This window comes from Bombyx mandarina, chromosome 21 (assembly GCF_030267445.1).
Source record: "Bombyx mandarina strain Sakado chromosome 21, ASM3026744v2".
Taxonomy (NCBI): domain Eukaryota; kingdom Metazoa; phylum Arthropoda; class Insecta; order Lepidoptera; family Bombycidae; genus Bombyx; species Bombyx mandarina.
Genome location: NC_143227.1, coordinates 845,481 through 864,340, shown reverse-complemented (window position 1 = coordinate 864,340; position 18,860 = coordinate 845,481). Strand labels below are relative to the sequence as shown.

At 39.0% G+C, this 18,860-nt stretch overlaps 1 protein-coding gene across 3 annotated transcripts; it reads right to left on the bottom strand.

The window, feature by feature from the left end:
- Positions 1-406: 406 nt before the first annotated feature.
- Positions 407-17,314, bottom strand: Zn72D (Zinc-finger protein 72D). Of its 3 annotated transcripts, none has more exons than XM_028170792.2 (21): positions 17,155-17,314; positions 16,819-16,958; positions 15,457-15,638; positions 14,747-14,885; positions 13,888-13,941; positions 11,929-12,022; positions 10,015-10,132; positions 9,607-9,874; positions 7,481-7,827; positions 7,105-7,224; positions 6,697-6,792; positions 6,180-6,359; positions 5,582-5,661; positions 4,808-5,030; positions 4,612-4,735; positions 3,936-4,030; positions 3,365-3,460; positions 3,121-3,273; positions 2,268-2,363; positions 2,049-2,157; positions 407-1,528 (listed from the first exon to the last, which is right to left on the bottom strand). In XM_028170792.2, exons 1-21 carry the CDS (start codon positions 17,205-17,207, stop codon positions 1,467-1,469), a joined length of 2,829 nt encoding a protein of 942 aa, XP_028026593.2. In that variant the 5' UTR covers positions 17,208-17,314; the 3' UTR covers positions 407-1,466. The 3 variants fall into 3 exon arrangements, with proteins under 3 accessions (XP_028026593.2, XP_028026594.2, XP_089592440.1); XM_028170793.2 differs by having other exon boundaries at positions 7,481-7,686; XM_089736314.1 differs by lacking the exon at positions 13,888-13,941.
- Between the last annotated feature and the right edge of the window lie 1,546 nt (positions 17,315-18,860).

The following is an 18,860-nucleotide window of genomic DNA, read 5'->3' as shown; positions in this document are numbered from 1 at the left end:
CCTTCGACGGTAAAACCGAGCTCGTTTTCGTGCCTGGCGGGGGACGAGGAGGCGGTCTAATTTCGGACCGGTACATTTCCAATATTCTGCTGGAACATGTCGTTCCCTATGCGGGATATACCTACCGGTGATGACTTCCGCCTTATGCACGATAACACTTGTTGTCACACTGCCCGTGTAACTGAACACCTCGAAGTTTTACTTATAGCAAATTCAAATGTTGCAAAAACAAATGGTGCAAGAAAAATGCTTTCTTAAACAAAAAAGTAGTAGGTATTAGGCAGGTATACCTTTATTTTAATAAGAGTTAACTTATAATAAAATGCTGCAGAATACCAGAAACATGACATGGGCGTCAGTAAAACAATTTATTCAAACTATTTACTGAACAAATAAAACTACAATATAGTCATTTATCTTTATTATCTCTGAATAGATTATTCTATACAAAAGAAAACGTAAGAAACATGAAATAGTTCACATTACTCCGTGACAATGTGCCGACCTCTCTCCGTCCTCGGCAGAACATTTGCCGCTCGACAAACTTCTACAAAACAAACTAATTTGTGAAATTAAAGTCTCATCAATTTTTTGAGTTTCTGCTGCACCAGAAGCGACTGGCGACTGTCAGCGAGTACAATCTTGCAACTCGCACTGCACAATAGCGACACTCATCCCAAGGGAAGTTTTCTATTGAGGACATTTATCTTCAAATAGTCGAATACAAGCTGTATTCGCACACCTTAAGCTAAATAAGACAAAAACAAATCACTGCTGCGGCCCGCGGGCCCTGCCGTGAGGAACTAAACTTGGTCAGAATACTGTACTAAAGTTAACTCGAGAGCCCTACTCGTCCAAACTATACAATTCCATTACATTCGCCGGCGCCCCGCCCTACGTATCCCTGTCTCACATTCACATACACTAATTCTACAATATATTATATTGAATAAGATTCTAATACTTAATTAAGACCACAAATCATTGACGGACCGGACGCCCAACACTGAGTGAAGTTTTTGGACAGCTCGTCTTGGTGAACGAGATTGAAACATTAGTAAATGAGACAACAAGGCCGCTGCCCAACCAGATCACACAACTCAACGAGAACGTAAATAAAACTTCACACATGTTGCCTCGGGCTGGCATGTATAACTTCACATCTTTACTTTCTCAAGGAAATCAAATACTTTCACACTTCCTACTGTTGTCGTGACAGAGATAGCATTGAAATCTGTCTTAATCATCTCATTAGAGCGCTCCCACTTCAGAGCTCTCTAGTCTGCTCCTTGTGTGTTCCATCAATTTGGATAATATAAAAAATATAAAAAGGAAATGAATTCAATATTGAAAATTACATGTTTATCTGGCATATACATGACCAGATTCCAACGATATCGGTGCCGTGTGGCTATCTATACATAAGGGTTATTGCTAGCGTGTGGGTCGTGTCTTCTCAATATCGATTACTTTTTGTTGGTGTCCGAACAGTCTGATTTTTCCTCTGTCTTCACTATTTTCCCCTCACCTGAAAATTTAACATTTTTTTAAATATAACCATAAAACGAGCGTATTGTTTTGGAAGTAGGCCGGTAGATGTCGGTATCGTGGTGCGGATCAGAGTGCCATGTCGTCAAGGAATACACAGAGGGAGAGGGAACACATCGGAGCACCGAATAACTCGACGCTCCTGAGCGTTACCAGTCATCTGCATAATCTACGACTCGTCATCAGGTCTCATCATGTCCGGCGCCGCGCACTGTCCGGGAGGCGGTGTTGCATCATAGTGTCGTGCGGTTACAGAGTTTCGATCATCGTTCTCTAGACGAGTAAATTAACTCACAGACAGCCCACCGAGTTTGTCGCCGGATCTTCTCAATGGGTCGCGTTTCTGATCCGGTGGTAGATTCTGCGAAGCACGGCTCTTGCTAGGGTTCGTGTTAGCAACGTCGTCAGGTTTGAGCCCCGTCACTTACTAGTTAAGGTTACGCTGAAATAGCGTCTCAAGGCTATGTATCAGCTTAGGTAGGAAAAATAAAAGCAGTTACCGTTGGGCGCGTCGTGCTCGTTGTCAGTGTTGGAGCGCCTGCGCTTGCGCGGGAACTTCCAGGCGCCCGTCGCGTGCTTCGCCTTGGGGAGCGGCTCCATGTCGAGCACCTGCACAGATTACATTATTACATCTGCTCTACCAACCAAACATTTCTCATGAACTCAAGCAACTAGTGCAGTTTAGAATTAGCTGCATGTAAATCACTGTGCTCACGTACCTTATGAATTTGCCTGAAAGCAATCTGTCTTAAGAACTGTTGCGCTGAGGCCGTCAGATCTTCCCGTTTCTGCGGCGGCATGTTGCCCAGCGCGTCCTGGTACAGAAACTGCCCTGTATACATGGTCGCACGGTACGCGGCGGGCGCGTAGCTTATCAATGATTATATTCTTTTTTGGGAATGGCAAGTTGTGGATGGGAAACACTGAAGCGAACGGCCAGTGCTAGCAGTACTTAATGGAATGATGATAGAAGCAGATACGCTGCTAGTGATCAGAGTAACCATTCTATTGTAATAATTGCTGTCCTGTCTATTATAGGCAACGCAAAGACACCTTTTACCAGTATGGACTGGATAGTATGAACAAGTTTATAACTTATTACTTAATTTTTTTTTCCTACCTACTCGCTGATACTCTAGGTGGCTATTTCAGCTACGCGCGGGCGAGTAAGTGAGTTAGTTCAATACCTCAATCTGAGAGAATTTGCTAATACTAGCGTTAGCAAGAGCAGTGCTTCACAGAATCTACCACCAGATCGGAATCGTGACCAACTGAGAAGATCTGGCGAGAAACTCAGTGGGTGCCTGTGGGTTAGTTCGCTCGTAATCGAAAAGTTCGACGAGGACTGTGACTGGTGCTTGAAGAGCCTAAAAGCACTGAGAGTAGATCTGGGAGAAGGAACGAGATATGTTCCAGCCGACGTCGGCTTTACGTTGCCCCGACGCCTGGACAGATAAGATTATTTGATCGTAGAAGTTGTTCGTAATGAGAGACCAGGGCATTCTTCTGTGTCGTTTTATACATATCCGTCTAGGTGTGGTCGGGGCGTAGCCAGCGTAGGGGTGTCCTTACAACGAGTTCCTTCTCGCAGGGGTCCCGCAGGCCGGGCCCGTGTTCGAGCAACAGGCCGCCGGCGACGGCCTCCATAAGCCTCCGCAGTGCCTCGCCGGGCGACAGAGCGGCGCCCGCGGACTGCACCACGCCGGCCGTCAGCAGTTCCATTGCCTGAAGAAGTAATTACGGTGCTTGTAGATGATTGAATATCTATTATTGCCGTCTGGGTCCCGAGCAGGGCCTATTTGAGTTTTATACTCACGTATGAGTTGAGCGGCGTCCAGTTCGGGATGCGCCTGCAGAGGTCGCGCAGGATGCGGATGATGATGACGCAGGACTGCAGCGTGGCCGCCCTAGCCTGTCACACACACACACACACGGGGCACGTGAGCGCGGCTCGCTCGCGGCGGGGCCCGCCCGCTGCACAATGTATTGCTCCACTTTTTGTTTTATGTATTATTATTTTTTATAAATTTAAAGCAAATCAATGAAACGATAAGCGGAGCAATAATTGTGAACACATCACAAACTGCGTTTCCGTCTCTCCCGCTGCCGGCTGACACAGTGCTAGGAAACGCAGTCTTATAGCACTCGTAGCCACATGTTCACGGGAGTCGAGTTTAAAGGGCACATGAAGCTTTATTTACTGCAAAACTACTCAAGATTGTTAAGAAAAATGAAAAAAATAAAATAAACATGTGACTAAAACGACGTGCGCACTCCGACTAAATGAATATCAGCGAAGGTAACAAAGGTAAGGTCACAAGTAATCGGACAGATCGTGCAAGCGTGAGGCCGCGGAGCGCGCACTGTATGTAATATGGCGAATGTACCTGGAACCACTTGGCGTGCCGAAGGGCGGCCAACGCGTCCAAACACTTCTGCCGCGGTAGAACATCCTTGTCGTCTCGCTTTATGTCGCCCCCGTCTAGCGACAACACAAAGGGTGTTTGACCATCAACACATCGACGAAAACGGGGCAAACGCGACCCCGGCCGCGGCGGGGCCACTCGGAATGCGGTTTTGTGCGCTGGCGCTAATCGCATTCCGACAACGCGCTCTCACTTGACCATGCGTTTTTATTTCAACTTAACAATTTTTTAAATCAATTTCTACTTAACATTAATCCTGAAACGCATGTTCAAAGAAAATTGGGGTAAATAATAGTATTAAAATTTATAATAGGAACAGATAAAATAAGAAAATTGTAAATGAGAAAATAAACGTAGTGGGTGACTAAACAGGATGTTTGCTCCGTTTCAGTAGAGCGATATATTGTGATGATCAAAAATCCTTTCCTTCTCGCCGCCTTACGCTAATAACACCTAAAAATAAGCACCAACACATGGCCCAGTGGGGCGATCAACTTGAACAAATTATCTTTTTTTTTTCACACAGAATATCAGATTAAATAAAATGATAAGACTTTTTGTGGAATGGCAGCGTTACATCTTATAGATAGATAGTTTGTTCTGAGCGTGGGTGAGAGCGCGGGGCGCGGCTACTGACCGGCGGGCTCGCGCACCACGGCGGAGGTGAGGCTGACGAGCACACCCACGTGCGCGTCCGACACCTGCACGGCGCCCTCGGCCGGCAGCAGCTCCACCTTGTACTTGGGCTCGTCGCCGGGGCCCTGCAACGCGACCGCCAGTTAGTTCCGCGGGGTCGGCGGAGGCGACACGTCCCCGAGCGCGCGCACTCCCACCTTGACTTTGGCGAGGTGGTGGGGCAGGTCGGCGGCGACGCGCTTGAGCAGGGTGACGGTGGGGCGGTCGTGGCACAGCACCACCAGCTGCACGTCGCGGTCGCCCTTCAGCAGCAGGCCCTTGGCGAGCAGCCCCACGCGCATCACGCCCTTCAGAGCGCGGGGCGCGTCGCCGGCCGTGCTGGTGGAACCCGCCTGCTCGCCTTCCGCCAGGAATGAGAACCTACAACATATGTAACAACAATATAAAACCCACATTATGATCTACATTTAGTTGCAAGTATAACAGTAAAAATTATCCACAGATAAACAGAAATTTACATTTACAGTTGAACTAAAAAAGAAAAAATCTACTAGACAAAAACAAAAACATTATTAATTTATCATTGTAAAATGTTGCAAATAGTTGTTAGTTCTATATGTCTTGTTATGAACAAGTTTGATCACAAGTCACTGCAACATAAGTGCTGCCACAAGATCAGTCTAATGGTTATCAGAATGGTCAGCAGGGTCAATACATAATTATTATTGATTTAAAAAACAATGCAATAAATCAGTTAGATTGTAAACTGTATTGTGATTGAATCCTAGTTCATTCCCAGTCTTGCAATGTTTTTAGTAAATTGGGATGTAATTTCATGATAATGTGTAACTCGATTCATTTTTATGTTAACAACATTTAGAAACTTTTAATAATTTCAGTGACAACAGTATTAATCATAGTAACAAATCGAGTTTAAATTTAATACCAATATGTTAATTAATATTACTCACAACTGATTGTCACGACCATCTTCTTTGCCATCAGCCTTGTCATCTTTCTTGTCATCAACTTTAGTTTTAGCCGGCACAGTCTAAAATTTTAAAACAATTAAATGTTATTCATTAAAATGGTTTTCATTAGTTTCTTTTTAATCATTAGTATCTTACATTTGCAAAGCTTGATTAGTTTCATTGAACTATTAATGTAACAGATCTTTGATACAACAATATCATAGAGCACAGGGAGCATGTATGTAATTAAATTTTTTTTATCAACGGACTGTCTTCCCACATATTCATTAATACACTCATGGAGAAATTTTAAGTTATTTAAAAGTAACGTTTACTTTCTCCTTTTCTAATTATCGTGCGTACCGACCGCAAACATTTGTAAGTCCTAGTTATAAAAAATTTTGGAAGTTTTTTTTATATTTGGAGTATTTATTCTTCAAAGTTCCAAATGTTCAGAATGTAGGTAAAACTAACAGGTATTATATAGGTATTAAGTAGGTAATTATTTTATAGAAACTTTTTTCGTTCCTCTAAATTTGTCCGTGAGTGTATTTGAATTTAGTCTGTTGCTTGTGGCTAGGCCGTACGGAGCAAGAACCTTTTGCTTGGCGGAGTCAGCGAGCGCGTCGGAGAGCGACTTGAGGGCGCGCTCGGTGTGCGCGACGGCGCGGTGGATGTGCTGCAGCTGCGCGTCTCCCGGATAGATCTCGGCGTGCTTGGTGAGCACGTGCCGGTCGTCAGATGTCTCCGGCCGGCGACCGTAGCCCATACCCATGCCCTGCGACCATACACAAACTTTTAGTTGATCTGATTGGACAGAAGTCTTCAGTAATTACTTAAAACCAGATAGACCATACGCCAATTATTGATCATCAGCAGTAAAAAATTGAGGATTTTCAGTTTAAATAACTCTTTAACTATGAACTAAACAAGCCTACAGTCATTAGTGTTTTAATGTAATTAAGTTAATTAAGTATCCTGTGTTATTAAGTTAATAAACTATATTTTTGCCAAATTTCATCTAAATTTGCCAAAAAATGCACAATTTTTGCAAAACATTTACTTTTATAATATTGTTGTATATGTAGATTAAAAATAATGATGTATGTACTTACATGATGATGATGATGGTGATGAGGACCTCTCCACCACGGTTCGATTCCCCCCTCCCAATACATGCGCTCATCTTCCTCAATACCCTGGCCATATACCTTGATATTCAAATTAAAACATGAAATTATTACTACACACAACATTATTACCTGCATAATTATATAGTAATAGCTAAAATTTTAACTTCAGTCCAGAACCATTAAGATATGCATTAGCAAGAATCATTCACAAAATCATTGTGTAACTACAATATGCTGAATATTGCCTATCAGCATTTTGGCAGTCATATTAAACCACTGCAAAGATCTTGGGCCCATAGATAGTTTTTTGTAATCATTATACAACCTTAGGCTAAAGAAGAATAAAAACACACTAAATAAATTTAATAATTACAAATGTAAAATACATACATCATGCATGCGTCTTCTGGCCCAGAGTTCATCTCTCACCATCATACGTTGAGCTTTAGCCTCCGCCAACTTACGCTGGTGCATAGAGGGTTTGACCTTAACCTCTAGATCTGGTTGCACCTGATTCATTAAAATAAAATTGGTATAAAATGAATATTTTTGAGTAATGTTTATGAGAATGGAAAGAGTAAAAAATTTTAAAATAAGTATTGTTCCTCCTCATATGATGCCATTAATCATCTGACACACGGATCTCTTGGCGTCCCGAAGACACCAGGCTCGACGCGCATCTCAAACCTTTTACTAAGTAATCATTGGATGAACATTATAACTATATAACACTCTAAGGCCCAAGACAAGTCAGCAGGTGGCTCACCTTCTTCTTGTACTGTAGCCGGTGCCTTCTGCCCTTCATGTGCATTTCCTTAGCATTGGGGTCATTGAACTTGCAGTCGCAGAGCTTGCAGTTGAAGGAGAGCGCCTTGCCGTCGTCTGCCCGGATCTCCTCGATGTAGTCCTGTCCCACGGGCTGCACCTCGGGCTCGGCATCGTCGTCCTCCTTCTCCTCGTCCTTTTCCTTGTCTGGGGGCGAGTGTGGGGTCGAGTGTGCGGTGGAGGGCGCGGTGGAGGGCGCGGAGGGTGAGGCGGGGTCGGTGGCGACAGTGCGGAGTCCTCCGGACGACACGAACGCGATCTTCGGCGCGCCCGCCACTTTCTTTTTGGCTGATACATCCAAGTCAAATTTTCTCAACTGTTCATTCATTAGTGTAAAACTTTTATGATCATTAACGAGATTCAAGTTTGATGAGATCCTTTTGCAAATTAAATAATCAATAAAATCTACTCAATTGCGCATACATTCAACATTTACTGAGATGGAAAGTACAGTCATTCCCGACAAAACATCAAATTCATATGGGAAAGACCCAACACACCAAGACTCACAATCTGTACCACGTGTCATGGTATTTGAACAGTGGCAGTGAATGTAACAGAGAGAAAATTTGACTTCATGCTTTAGCCAAGATCGCGTCCGGATACAAATATGATATTGTGTCAGGCTGGGGGACTCCATATGGGCTACACATAATTACAAATATGATCTCCATCATGGACAGAGGTCACATCTGAATATATGATAAATCATGTTCAATTCAATGTTACTCATAGTTTCTAGGATAATAAGATTTAATTATCATATAATGTTTTCTTTGGGGTCTAAGACTCATGTAAATAAAACTAATTTTACAGTTTATAATATAAAGTTAATTTTACAGTTTCATCTCATGTTTATTTTCAACATTTCGACTAGAATATATTTGGTTTTTTGGAGACAAAGAGCAGTACAGTGGTACCTCGATATACAAAGTGCCCTAACAGATGCCTGTTTTGAGATATAAGGAATCACACACTCTCACCTCAGACTACACCTCATATGTATGCTTGTTTGCCTCGAAGCATTTTTGCCTGATTTCGAAGCATTTTTGATAAATTAAGTTCGCGTTTTTTGCTTTTTGTACATTTACAAAACATTAACACGTTTATTTTTATAACCATTCCTATGATGATGTCTTCCCTTCACTTTTCTTTTATTATGTTTTTATTGATTATGTATTTTTTTTATTGCTTAGATGGGTGGACGAGCTCACAGCCCACCTGGTGTTAAGTGGTTACTGGAGCCCATGGACATTCACAACGTAAATGCGCCACCCACCTTGTGATATAAGTCCTAAGGTCTTAAAGTTTAGTTACAACGGCTGCCCCCCCCCCCCCAAACCGAAACGCATTACTGCTTCACGGTAGAAATAGGCAGGGTGGTACCTACCCGCGCGGACTCACAAGAGGTTCTACCACCAGTAAAATTTGTCCTTTATAAATAAATGTTTTTGTGTGCAAATACATTTGTCTTGTTGAAAAACACTTAGAAATAATGACTGAGATGGATTTTGTGGACCTGGAAAGGATTAATGGTATTTCAGTTAATTTCAATGGGGATCATTGCTTTGACATACGAGCAAGGTTACGAAACTAATTAAACTTGTATGTCGAGATACCAATGTATTTAATAACTAAATACTATAAAGTACCTAGTATATCCCAGTAGTGTTAATATGTAGTTACCATTGTGCTGACCATCATTAAGTTTTATTTGATAATAAATGTAATGTTTACAGGAAATTCTAAAGTTTGTTATTTATTATACTTTAGTCGAAAACTATAAAATAAAAATGACATACAGAAGATAAAACAGTGAAAGTAGTTTTAATTCGAATCATATTATCATATAGCAGCTATATGCTATATTATAGCTGTATGGCAGCACTGAGACAAATTTAGAATGAAATTAATTATGGAAATATTTATTTTACTAGTTTACGAAGTATAAGCCTCTAATAATTGTCTACAATATCTTTAACTGAAAATGTATTATGGTTGCATATTGATAAGCACATTGTTCAATAAATAGATTTCTTAGTGAGTGTAATGAGCAAAGAAACCGACCTCCGCCGACTTTAGTGGGTTCCGTGGAGGGGATGGGTTTCCCGAGCATGGTGTGCAGCTTGACGACCTTCTGATGCTTGATGCCGCGCACGTGGGCGGCGTACGCGTCGGCGCCCGTGCACGTGACGTCACACAGCTCGCAGCGCAGCGCGCCGCCCGCCGCCCCGCGCGCGCCCCCCGCCGCGCTGGCGCCGCCGCCCGCCGCCGCCAGCTTCACGGCCGCCTCCTTCTTCTTGTGCTTCTGGCCCTCCAGGTGCTCCTTGTATGTCTGTCACAACAACATGTCGTTTTAGTTATTTTTTCTACTCTAATGATACTTGAATAGCTTCATAGCCGTTGTTAATTTCTTTTTCTTTTTGTATTTGTTAATGCGAAAAGTGACAGTGAGTCATATATAAAGCAGCCCACCTGGGGTCCGGCGCAGGAGATGCGGCACACGTCACAGTAATGCAACTGTTGCGCTTTGGGCGGAGGCTTGGCGCGGCGTGGCTGACCCGTTCCCGGCGTTTTATAGTTCTTCCAGCCACTGTGACAAAATTTACATTTTTTACTTTTGTTTTCTCTTAGAATGAAATATTTTTATATTCCCGCACGATATAAATTAAATTTTAATTAGGGATTAAAATCTTGCTTAAGCCCTCCACAAAACAGTGCAACTTCATTTAAATTACAATTATCGACCTTCAGTCATCTTAATGATATGTCATACAGGGTTGTAAGGAGACTATAACAAAAGTAAGGATAATGTGACTTATGATACTCTCTCTCTTCGATCGGTTCCTCACTGCTGAGGATCGTGACTCCGTCCGATTTCGTCAACCAACTGTCTCCATCGATCCCGCCCTGCAGCCCGGTGGAGTGCGTCGCTGATAGGTATCCCCAGTTCCTCCGCTATTTGGTCCGACCATCGTTTGAGACCTCTACCCCTAGGCCTTTTCCCCTCTATTTTACCGGTCACCACAATGCGTTCCAAATTGCTGGTATCCCTACGTGCAACATGACCAAAATACCGCAATATTCTTTGTAGGCAGATTGTGGATAGACGTTGAATCTTTTCTATTTTTAACTGCCTGAGAATAGATATGTTGGTGCGGCGGGCCGTCCATGGTATTCGTAGCATACGTCGCCAGCACCACATCTCAAAAGCGTCGATTCTCTGCCTATCTGCGGCTTTGAGTGTCCACGTCTCTACACTATATAGAGCAATGGAGAAGACAAGGGTGCGGACCAGATGTATTTTAGTTCGGTGGGTAATATTACGGTCTCTCCAGATTTTGCTCAGTTGGGTCATTGCAGATTTTGCCATGCCAGTCCGTCTCCGTATTTCCGGTTCGCTACTACTTTGGCTTATGATACTAAAGATGAATAACCATATCTGTTACATCTTTGTTAACTTAGTGTTTCTTGAGGTTTAAATGTGGGTGTGTAATGGTGGCTTATTGACCGTTTAGCACAAGCGAGCACTCAAGAGTGCAAAATATAAAAAAAAACCATTGGACTTGACTTTTACAGATATTCTGAAAAATTATTGAAACCTCAAAATTATAAGGATGTTATTTATTTTCCAGAATCCAAGCAATTATAAAAGTGTTCTAATTACGAGTCCTTGTGAAATTATTATGAATAAATATTCTATCTAAACTTTTTAACAATAAAAAAATTATCACCTATATGAATAAGCGAGCTGACGGCGCACCCAGTGTTGTTAAATGGTTACAGAAGCCTATAATCATCAACGTAAAGGTCCACCCACCCACCTCAAGGCATGAGTTGTAAGTCTCAGTTTCTCATTTTCTAGTACAAAGGCAGTATCCTTGCAAACTAAATGCATTACTGTTTCAGAAATAGGCAGGGTGGTGGTGCCTACCACCATAATTCTTCTTCTTCTTCTTTGTCGCTTCTTCATTACTGAGGGTTGTGACCACCTTGGTCGTTTTTGCACTAGCTTCCTCCAATATTGCCTGCATTCGGCATAATTACGCAAACAATATTTCTTGTCGGTATGATTTTAATTACACGATGTTATTCCTTCACCGTGGAAGTTATTCGTGAACATTTGTCAAGTACATATTTCATCAGAACAATTGGCAGGTACCTGTTTGCGGGATTCGAACACCGACAGACGCATCGCTCGATACGAATGCACCGGGCGCCTTATCCTTTAGGCCACAGCATCAAACATATATATTTTCGATAATCACACTGTAAACAAAATAATCTTGAGTGCAGTATCTACCTACTACCTGGGTCTCATTAATTTGTATTCAAACAAATCTTCGTGTAGTTTAACACAGTGAATGAGTGGGACAAGGCAGTACGTACGTGCCGGGCGCGGCCTTGCTCTGCTGCGCGACGTACATGGAGGCCGCATTGTAGAGCGCAGTGTCGTAGGCGGTGTTCCCTCGGTTCGTCGTTTCTACAATTTAATTCATTGTTTCTATTTAATTAATTGTTTAACTTCACAACTTTACAGAGACAACTACATGTTTTCATTATTCATTTGTTCATTATGCAGAAAAACTACAACACACTTTACTGGGGCTGATTTACTTCCCTCTTGGCATAATAACATTTCTATGTGACAATTGTTATTATTATTGTGTTTGAGCCTTATGCTATGTTCATTAATTGTGACTCGTTGCCATTTTCATTTAAATTTCATCAAAGTTGAGTAAAAGATCTAAATTTTGTTACATTGTGTCTTTTAATGTTGGATCATCAAAATTTATTCACCCAGACACTTCACATACTTTCAGTAAATCTTATATGTTTAATTTTCGGAGGTAAAAAAGAGCATTTTCAAGTGACTGAAATATTATTTCTGGAGTCTGCATACTCAGTAAAATCACAAGCCTTTTTTTTATATTTACCTAATATCAAGAAACCACATCACTTGTTCCAAGGGCACATAATCCTAGAGCTAGGTTCCGCACTATATGGAGGTTGAACAAGTCTGAACATACCCTATTGCTTCTAAAGCACTGCTGGACGCGAGTACTCATAATGGATAAGTGACGTCTATGTAGCAACTATATATGGAACGAATATGGAAAAAGGGTTCATGAAATTAATTGTAATTCATTCTATGCACATACCGTTGCATGCACATTTTGTATGTGGAATATATGCTTTTAAAAAAATAACTGAATACTTATTTTGATTTAATTAATAACCTTAATAAAAACGTATCCATTAGGTTTTTTAAACTTGTTTTAGTCAGTTTTTGATAGCCTTACTGATAATGAGATATTGGAGCACTCTAAATCCTATAAGGGCTAGAAGTTTAATAAATTTCTTAATACTAATCAATTGTTCTTTATATATTTTATCTATTTTCAAGTTTTCTCATTCTATTAGTTATAGGGAATTAAAACAGATTTTATAACTGTTTAATTACATATCTTGCATATTCATTTCATATTTGTGTTCATTTTTAAAACCATTCCATGATTAAAATTTGGCCTGATATTTCAGACTCCATTGTCTGTATTAATGTGTTGTAGTTTTTCATAAACATTGTTTGTTTGTTCACAAATTTTATCTACCTATCATGAAAGTTGTGTACCAAGTCTGAGACACATTTTGACTAATTCTTGGTGGAAAAACTACATATACATTTCCCTATAATCTGTTATAATTTATGGTCTACATGAAATTCTTATTATTTAATAATAGTTAAATTTAAATTCCAGGATAAGTACCAATTTTCTTTACACTATGCGTTGAGATTCCATTGTTTAATAGTTTTTAAACTTGCAAAAGGAGAATGCCCATAAGTGTATGGATGTTGGTTGCATTTGTTTACGATTGTATGAATATAGGATTTTTAATGAAATATAGGAAGGATGTTTTAGTTTCTAAAATTAACCCAGTTTATTATTTGAAGTTAATGAAAATTATGCTTTTATCAAAATGCCACCATGGTGCATTTATTAGTTTCTTAGTTATTTCTTGAAGAGAACTGAAAGATTATTTCTATACTATTCAATGAATAAAATCATTAGTAGAGAAATGTGGTGCTAAATGGTGCAGTGCTAGGAAAATGCAAGTTTTATTTTCTCTACATCTTAATAGACAAATATTGTTTGAGAATTGAAATTCCTTTTATATTGGTGCAACTTATTTACTTTCTCAAAAGTAAATAGTATATTATCAAAATCGCGATTTGTATCAATTTAACTAACAAAAATTATGAAAAATCTTAGGTCATCTAGATTATTTGCAGTGATTAAAATTTGGGCATTCTCCTTTATAAATACTGCAAAAAATTTGCATAATTACTGGCAGTTGAGAGTGCTGATCCCGTACGAGTTGGCAACACCATCCTGCCTATTTCTGCCTCGAAACAATTGTGTTTTCCGATTTCGAGGGCAGGGAAAGCCGTTATTCCGATGCAAGAAACATAACATAATAATCAATTATAGCAATACAACATTTGAATTACAGTCAAACCTGGGTAAGTGAGAACTGGATAAGTGAGAAAACTCTATAAGTGAGAGTAATAGCCAGGACCCATCATTTTAAGCTCCCAAAACCTCTATTAGCGAGAAACAGAAACCTCTGTAAGAGAGAGTCGTTTTCCCCTCATGTACCTCCGTAAGTGAGACTGCTACTTATCTATACTTCTATAAGCAACAGTGGAGCTTTATTTATTTATATTATTTAGGAGGAACAAATGACAAAACAAATTACAAATTTAACATCTGCTATTTTATGACTCATTCTTAAATTTCGTGGAACTTCCTACCATTGTTTTTGTATTGTTTTCTCGTCAATATTGAACCTATTGTATTTCGTGGAACTAAATAACGTTATTTTATCAGTCTATTCAGATTGACACGTGTGCCTGTGTACTATCCTGTTTGTGGGACTTACTCAGCTTATTGTTAATGAATTGCGAAAGAAAGTTCTGTTCTGCTTCATGTCAAAACGGAAAATTAAAGTACTGTCATTAAGTGATAAACTTAAAATATTGAATGTGTTGAATCCGGAAAATCGCGAAATGAAATTCAGAGGGAGCATTAGCGAGAAACTCGGGTTAGTGAGAAACCTCTATAAGCGAGAATGAGATTGTGCTCCCTTGAACTCTCGCTTATCCAGGTTTGACTGTATTTGCATTTAGTTGCACAAATAAACTTACGTTTCTGTGTCTGTGCCGGGGTGGCAGTGTATGCCTGTGTGGGGTAGGAAGCAGTGGCAGTGGTGGCACTGTACACTGCTCCGTAAGCAGGTTTTGCTGCAGCCGCTCCCCTTTGGGCTGCACCCTGGCTGTATGTGCCCTGTGTATTGCATAGAACAAGAGATTTCAACAAAGCATCTAAAATAATTACAATAAAAATTTCATTTCATACCATTGTTTAAGAATTAATACTTTTTTAATATATCAAAGTATACAATTTACTATATTATGGTAGATAAATAAATAAAATATCAAATAAAGAAAAACCAATGACTTCTACATAATTTACTTAAATTTAACTTCACATTATCAATTATATATGAAACCTTTGGTTTTTACTGTCAATAACCCTACTTTGAAAGTCTAAAAACATTATTTAAGAGTTCTAGGTTTATATTAGCAATAATTAGTAATTATTTGAAACCACTCAGATTCCAATAAGTGAGAAGACTTCAGTTTTTCCAGTTTCGTGCAATTACTGTAAATAATTCATACAGTACTCCAAACAATTAGTTGAGATTTTCTTATTACTTCCATTTTACTATTAAGCCACTACCATCAAACTCAGCATGAAAACCCTTACCTTCTTGTTACATGGTGGCTGACATATACCTTTAAGGGATGGTAACAACCAATAGTGTTTGCTATGAAAACAACAGCGTTACACCAACCTGTGCATATGACGCAGGTGTGGAGTATGCAGGTTTAGCTGCAGATGCATCATATGTAGGTTGTGGTTGTGGGGGTGCCGCTGTTGGGTAGGCAGCAGCTGCCTGTTGGTAATACGCACTCTTGCTGGCGTCATATGCTGAGGCCGCTGCTACTGCTGCGTGGGCGTGGGCATGTGCAGCAGCTGATAAGTTTAAAAATGAAATCACTAAGAACAAGTAGAAACCTGAACCTGAACTTGAAAAATTTTACTGAGAACTGAGAACTTAGAACTTATATCTCAATATCAGGCGCATTGACGTTGTAGATGCTATGGGCTCCAGTAACCACTTAAATCCAGGTGGGCTGTGAGCTCATCAAACCATCTAAGCAATAAAAAATATTAAAAAAATACCTTATTTTGCTCTTGATTATATAAACGTTAATAAGTTTCAATTTGTCCTCAAAGTCCTAAGACTACATAGTCATTCTTATACTAGAATAAAAAATGATGAGTAAGACATTTTCACTGAGACAACGATTTAACTTTTTAACAATTTCAGTAAAACAACAATTAAATTTCTTTAAAAATATTGTTCATCTTCACTGCATTCCTAAGCCTAATACTTCTTACATTTAGATTTAGCCATAATGGAGCACAACCACACTTTGCTCATTGTAAAACAATATAAAAGTTGAAATAGAAGATTCAACAGTAAAAATATCATTGAATTTCTTGTTAGTTGTAGGAAATATATGAACGTCAATAGATCATAATACGGACTATAATCATAAAAGCATAGTATTTTCGATATAATATTATTTCTTTGATAGTTTTGTGATACTTTAAACATTTTTGAATTGATGCTTAATATTTTTGGTAATTTTTGTTACTTTTAACAATGGGGAATAATTAACTGTGATTTCTATTATCTACAACATCATACAAATTTGTATTCTAATGAAACAAGTGGGACTGCAGTAAACACCTAGTATCTAAACATCTAAAGTAAATTATATTGAGAATTAAGTAAGCAAGTAAGTTATTATTTAATTGATGAAACAGTGACATGAAAAGTATCACTTCTGCATATAACGCACTAAATGTCTGTTTTATTAAGACTGTCATTTCTATGGGGTGTACAATTTTGCTGTTGGTGTATCATATTAGTATATGTTATGTTATACAACATTTTGTTTTATTTTTTTTGTAAATGTCACGTGCTTGTTAAAAATAAGAAAAACTGTCTCTCTCATGTTAGGTTCGTAGTGGCATCATTAAAATCGACAACAAATTAACTTAACAAATAGGTAGGTAATCAATGTTTATGATTTTAAAGTATATAACAAACTAGGTTTTTATTATTTTAATTGTGAGTAATTACCTTGTGTGGCAGCCGCAGCTTGATATGCTGTATCATAGCCAGTGGCAGCGGCTCGTTGGGTGCCGTAAGTGGCGGCAGTGGCAGCGGGCGCTACGGCGTACCCGGTTTGACCACCATATGCAGCACTAGCTGTAGCCGCGCTATAATGAAACATAACGTAGTTGAAACGCTAAAATGATCGAACGTTTATTGAATTACCGCGATCAATACAATCCAGACGCCATTTTGATTTAACAACTAACACGTCTCGTGGTCGCAGTAGCACCCACTAATCCAACACTGATTTAGCTACAACTATTTCAATTTAAGATTTATCTACATCGTAAAACAACTCACCCGTATTGGGTTCCTCCGTGAGTGAACCCAAAATAATTATTTGCAGCCATCATTTACCAATATTCCGCGTTGAAACAACAAGACGCTTCAGCGGAAAGGCCGGCGTTTTGTTTGTCTATGCCCCATGATGGAGGTAAAAGTCGCCATAAAAAACAGTTCACGTATAATCTATAAAGGACACAGATAATACTCTATTTACTTCACAGTCATAAAATCTTTAAAAAAATTATACAGTTCCCACGTGTACTATGTGATATGTATGTAATCATAATAATTATGGTTAAAAAAACATTCTCAGGAAAGTAATTTCGCAGACGTGGAGATAATATACTTCTCCTTTTTTAAGTAAGGCAATTGGCTTCATAGTAACTATTTTAATAATCTATGGCCATAACTATGTACAATTAAACCGGTTTTGGGGACTTTTTGGCGGGAAGGCGATGAGTGAAGTTGTGCGATTTGTTTTATTTTGTGCATTTAGTCTTTCTTCAGGTTTAAATGTGAAATAACGGTGGTTTATTAACTGTTTAATATCTGTGAAAGTGCACAAATGTGGGAAAATGAAACAAAGCCGTTGGACGTAACTTCTCGGGATCCTCCAAAAAGTCCACTGAAAAAATCTTAGTAAATGACCACCATTTTACTAATATTATATTTCATCCCATATCATCTCAATTCATTTCATTTGATTTCATCCCAGTTGATTAGTGTCTCAAATTAATCATCTTTATTTCATTTCACTCCATTTTATCATTTTTCATAAAAAGAATGTAAATGAAAATAAGACATGACCTAAAAGTCTTCGTGACCAGGTCATTAAATCCCTTAAAAATAATAATTCTTGGTGACTTTTTGGCGGGAACGCGGAGAGTGAAGTTGTGTGATTTGTTTTATTTTTTGCATAAGTACAAAATAATGCAATTGCAAACGGTGGTTTATTAACTGTTTAATATCTGTGAAAGTGCACAAATGTGGGAAAATTAAGTAAAGCCGCTGGATGCAACTTCTTGGGATCCTCCAAAAAGTCCACTGAAAAAATCTCAGTAAATGACCACCATTTTACTGAGATTATATTTCATCCCATATCATCTCATCTTATTTAATTTAATTTCATCCCAGTCGGTTAATGTCTCAATTTAATCATCTTCATTTCATTTCATTTCACTCTATTTTTTCATAAAAATATGAATGTAAATAATAAGACTTGACCAGTTTAGTTACCAGGTCATAAAATCCCTTAAAAAAAAATATATATTTTCTTTCAGTTTCCCGTAGTGACCAACCACCTTTTTATTTTAAACTCATAGTAGGTATAGTAAGCGGCACGTAAGTTGGCAAGGTTTTGGTGTAGTAGGGGTAATGTCGCGCATAGTGCACATTGCAACAAAAAAATGGTTACTTTTATTGCCCGCATATAATTTAATTTTATTTTATTTTATTGTGTATTTGCCATAACTTATTTTTAAGCCTGTGTGTTTTGAAGAAAGTTAAAGAAAAGAGAGGAATTCGTGAAGTGTATTAGGTGTTATAAATAAAATACAATTAAAAGTTAAGAAGTTTATTTAAAAAAATATACTTAATATTAAAAATTATGTGTCGCCGTCGTCACTATCATTTTCTAATAGTGCTACGCCTTGGATTAAATTTATGGCAGCACCTGAGCTGGTGGAAGGAGTTGGCTCCTCATCGTCGACTTAACGAAGAGT